General features: G+C 61.8%; 2 protein-coding genes across 2 annotated transcripts in view; one reads left to right on the top strand and one right to left on the bottom strand.

Moving 5' to 3' along the window:
- Nucleotides 1-1644, top strand: part of PCBP4 (poly(rC) binding protein 4) — a 6110-nt gene extending 4466 nt beyond the window's left edge. Inside the window, exon 14 of the mRNA XM_009891269.1 lies at nt 1445-1644. Coding sequence (XP_009889571.1) covers nt 1445-1644 — 200 coding nt within the window. The remainder of the gene's footprint in view (nt 1-1444) is intronic.
- Nucleotides 1645-1798: 154 nt separating this feature from the next.
- GPR62 (G protein-coupled receptor 62) lies at nt 1799-3251 on the bottom strand. Its single transcript, XM_009891268.1, has 2 exons — nt 2701-3251; nt 1799-2510 (listed from the first exon to the last, which is right to left on the bottom strand). Exons 1-2 carry the CDS (start codon nt 3249-3251, stop codon nt 1799-1801), a joined length of 1263 nt encoding a protein of 420 aa, XP_009889570.1.
- Between the last annotated feature and the right edge of the window lie 543 nt (nt 3252-3794).

The following is a 3794-nucleotide window of genomic DNA, read 5'->3' as shown; positions in this document are numbered from 1 at the left end:
CGCCCACCCTATCCCCCAGCCCCTGCCAGGTGCCCTGTGCCCAGGGTGGACCCCCTTGCCCCCCACCCCAGGGAAGGGAAGGGTCCTCCCGTCGGCGATGCCCGCTGGAGGAAAGGGCTGCTCCGCTACCTGCTGCCCGTCCCAGCAGCTCTGTGCCCCCCTCCCCGATTTTCCTGCACAGGGACCACGTGCCCTGGTATGGGGGCGTAGGTGGCTGTCCCTGTCGGCCCGGGGTCCCTTCTCCCAACACCCTGTGTTGGGGTGGGACCTCCGCCTCCTGCTCCTCACCCTGCCCACCCTGCCGTCCCGCTCCTGCCCACCCTCCGGCTGGCACCCAAAAGGCGGGTCCCACCAGATGAGGGGCTGCCTGGCCTCTCTGGGGTCCCCTGTCCCCTGGCTCTGGTGGGGGGCCCTCAACAGGCCACCCCGGGGCAATCACCTCCCAGCAACCCCATCCGAGAGCCGGTCCCTGCTGGCTTGGAAATGCTGTATATATAAGTCTATATTTTTTCCTCCTTTGTAACTTATCAATGGTTTAATAAAAAGATAAAATTTACAAGAAAAAAAATATAATAATATCCCTCCCCCAAACCAGGGGGACACGGGGTGGTGGCCGGAGGGATGTCCCTGTGGCCAGGGGGGTGCTGGCCCTCAGCCCCAGTCTCTCTGGGGACCTTCCTGGGGCCCCCTCCCTGCCATGGGGCAGTTGGAGAGGCCGTGGGGCAGTTCTCCCACAGCTCACCAGTTATTACTGGGGCGGGGTGAGGGGGGGGTGTCTTCAACCCACTGTGCTAGAACCACCCTGGGACCTTTGTGGGTGGGCTGGGGGTGGTGTACCCCCCCCCCAGCGTCCCCCCAGCAGGGTCCAGTCCCCTTGCTTGCATTGAGGTCCCCATGGGAAGGTACCCAAGCCCTGCAGAAGCAATGGGACCAAAGGGGGACAGCAGCTCCTGGTCCTCTCCGGCTGCCCGCTGCCTGGGGGTACCCCGCACAGCCCACCCATCACCCTGTGCCACCGTGTCCACCCCAGCGCACCCCTGGCCGGCAGCCTGGTTTGGCTGGCACGTGACACCACTGGCTGGGCTTCAGCTGGGCATCTGTGTCCATAAAGAGCCCAGCATGGACCTCCGGCCGGCCAGCATTCCTCCCTGGAGGGCCAGCCCCTGCCAGCTCTGGGGGGACGGAGGGCACGGCCAGGCATGGCCACAGGCATTGCATACTGCCATGGCAGCAGGGAAAACAGACACAGACAGAGTCATCCCCGCGGGTGCCGTTCCCCTGATGAGTACCACGGGTGACAGGAGCTCCTCCACCCCGATGTTAGTTTTGGGTTAAACAGCCAAGGATGGAGGGCTCCACGTTGGCCATCCAGGCTGAGCAGGGTGGCTGGCGCCCTGGTGTTACTGGTGTTAGTGGTGTTAGCTGGGCCATTGCTCCTGGGTAGGGTGGTTCCACGAGTGGTCCCAGCGGGGTGACGGAGATGGAGATGCCCTGTCCTCTGCCCCTGCATATGAGCCCTTTGGCTTCTCACGTCCCAAGGAGAGCCCGTCCACACAACTGGGCTGTGCTGGTGGAGCCAGAGACAATCCCAGCCTGCAGAACGGAGATGAGGCTTCCCCAGGTCTGCTGTCTTCTCCAGGCTGAGAAACTAGCTTCCACCATAAACTCAGAGAAGAGGCAAAACCCAAACAATGACCCCTCCAAATCCAAGAGGCTGGGTGCAAGCAGGTCTGATGGGTCCCTGGCAGGTCCCCTGCCCACCTTCCTGCCCAGCACAGTTGGACAGGACCCCCGGTCTTCAGCTGCTCTCTTCAGGAACTTGACCTGGGATGGGAAAGCCCGTCTTGGTCTGGTCCAGCCTGTTCCTGGGGCTGGGGCTGGGGCTGATGCAGCTGGCATGGGTCTCCAGTGTGCAGGTCGCTCTCTGGAGGAACTGCAAGAAGTTTTCCTGGACAGAGGCCTCTGAGACGGAAAGACAGAGCTCCTGGCCCAGCGGCCGGTTGAGACAGCTGCGCCGGAGCCGGGCCAGCTCCTCCCGGATCTGGCGGGTCAGCAGCCCGTAGAAGAAGGGATTGATGGCAAAGGAAGAGTAGGCAATCCAGGTGACCACCATCTCCCCGTGCCCACCACCAGCTGTGCCAGTGGCAACAGAGGAGTGCAAGTGGAAGGCAAAGAAGGGCAGCCAGCAGCACAAGAACTGTCCCACAATGAGGACCAAAGTGAGGATGGCCTTGTTGCTTCCCAAAAAGCGCTCTGGCATCAGCCTAGGCAGCGGCAGGTTCCTGGTGGTGATGATGGTCATTTGGCTGGCAATGGAGTCGGACCGGTGTCTCGGTGCAGCTGCCTGGGCTGGCACAGGCACATGCTGCTGGGATGCCATCCGAGCCACACGGTAGACACTGCAGTAGACAGCAAAGATAATGATGGTGGGCAGGACAAAGCAAACGATGCTGAAGATGATCACAAAAACCTTCTTGTGGGCCCCAGGGCTCCAGTAGACTGTGCAGCGGCTGGCGAGTCGGACCGGTGTCTCGGTGCAGCTGCCTGGGCTGGCACAGGCACATGCTGCTGGGATGCCATCCGAGCCACACGGTAGACACTGCAGTAGACAGCAAAGATAATGATGGTGGGCAGGACAAAGCAAACGATGCTGAAGATGATCACAAAAACCTTCTTGTGGGCCCCAGGGCTCCAGTAGACTGTGCAGCGGCTGGCGGGGGGCTGGCACTGGTGGCACCGCTGCCTTGAGGCCAGCCCACCAGTGCCAAGACGGTGATGAGAACAGACTTGACCCAAATGAAGATCACTCCGGCCACTGCCAGCCTGATGGTCATCTTGACCTCATACCTCATGGGGTGGACGATGTAGTAGTACCGCTCCACACTGATGATGGAGATGGTGAGGATGGAGGCACTGATGAAGCAGACGTTCAGGAATATCAAGGCCTGGCACTCGGCAATGCTGTAGATCACCCTGTTGAAGCAGGAGGAGCTGGAGATGATCCCCAGGGGCATGAGGAAAATGGCAGAAAGGAGGTCGACCACACAAAGGTGGCAGACGAAGATGAACTTCCTGAGAAGGGGGGTTTTGAGAATGACAACCATCACCACGGTGTTGGCCACCAGAGCGGTGAGGGTGAGAAGCACCATGCAGAGGAGGCCCATCACCTCCTGGGCAACGGACTGCTCGGGGACATAGCGTGGCTCTAGGCTGTCCGTGGTGTTCAGCCCCTTTCGGCTCGCCATCCCCATGGAGGGCTAAGCCAGCAGCACCGGTGCCTGGGCAGCAAGGGCTCTTCTCCTGCATCCCTTAGAGGGAAATCCCACCACAACCATGGCCGCTGTCTTCTCCTTGCCTGTTGGAGAAGAGAGTGGGGCGTGAAGGAGAAGGACCAAAATGAGGAAGAGCCACAGAAAAATCTGGAGACAATCTGAAGCCCCCACGAGATGCTGGAGAAGGGAAGAGGTGCCCAGCGAGGTCACAGCACCCTGCCTAGCCCAGGACTGGCACCTGGTCTGTCCCCAGCCTGGCCAGGGACGGCACTGTCGGGACCTGCGGGCACCCGTGCCAGGCTGGCACCCTGTCCCCCTGCCCCAGCTGCAGCCCCTCGCCCCCAAGAGGGACAGCACAAACCCTCCTGCCCCATCCCTGCTCCTTGCTCCGGCCACGGGGGAACCCCGGGGATGGGTGGGGGGGACCCAGCGCACCTTTGCTCCTGGGAGAGTGGGTGATGCTCCCCTCCTCGCCGGGTGTCCTTCTCTCCGGCGTCGCTCCCGCAGCAGAACACGGACTGC

This window comes from Charadrius vociferus, unplaced genomic scaffold, assembly GCF_000708025.1.
Source record: "Charadrius vociferus isolate BGI_N301 unplaced genomic scaffold, ASM70802v2 scaffold758, whole genome shotgun sequence".
NCBI lineage: Eukaryota > Metazoa > Chordata > Aves > Charadriiformes > Charadriidae > Charadrius > Charadrius vociferus.
This window is presented reverse-complemented; position numbering and strand designations above follow the sequence as displayed.

What these genes read in the sequence shown, in the direction of transcription:
- GPR62 (XM_009891268.1), bottom strand. Translation starts at nt 3,251, where the DNA reads ATGGGGATGGCGAGCCGAAAGGGGCTGAACACCACGGACAGCCTAGAG. An exon ending in CCCCCGCCAGCCGCTGCACA is followed by an intron (nt 2,511 to 2,700) that starts GTCTACTGGAGC and finishes CCGACTCGCCAG; the next exon opens with CCGCTGCACAGTCTACTGGA.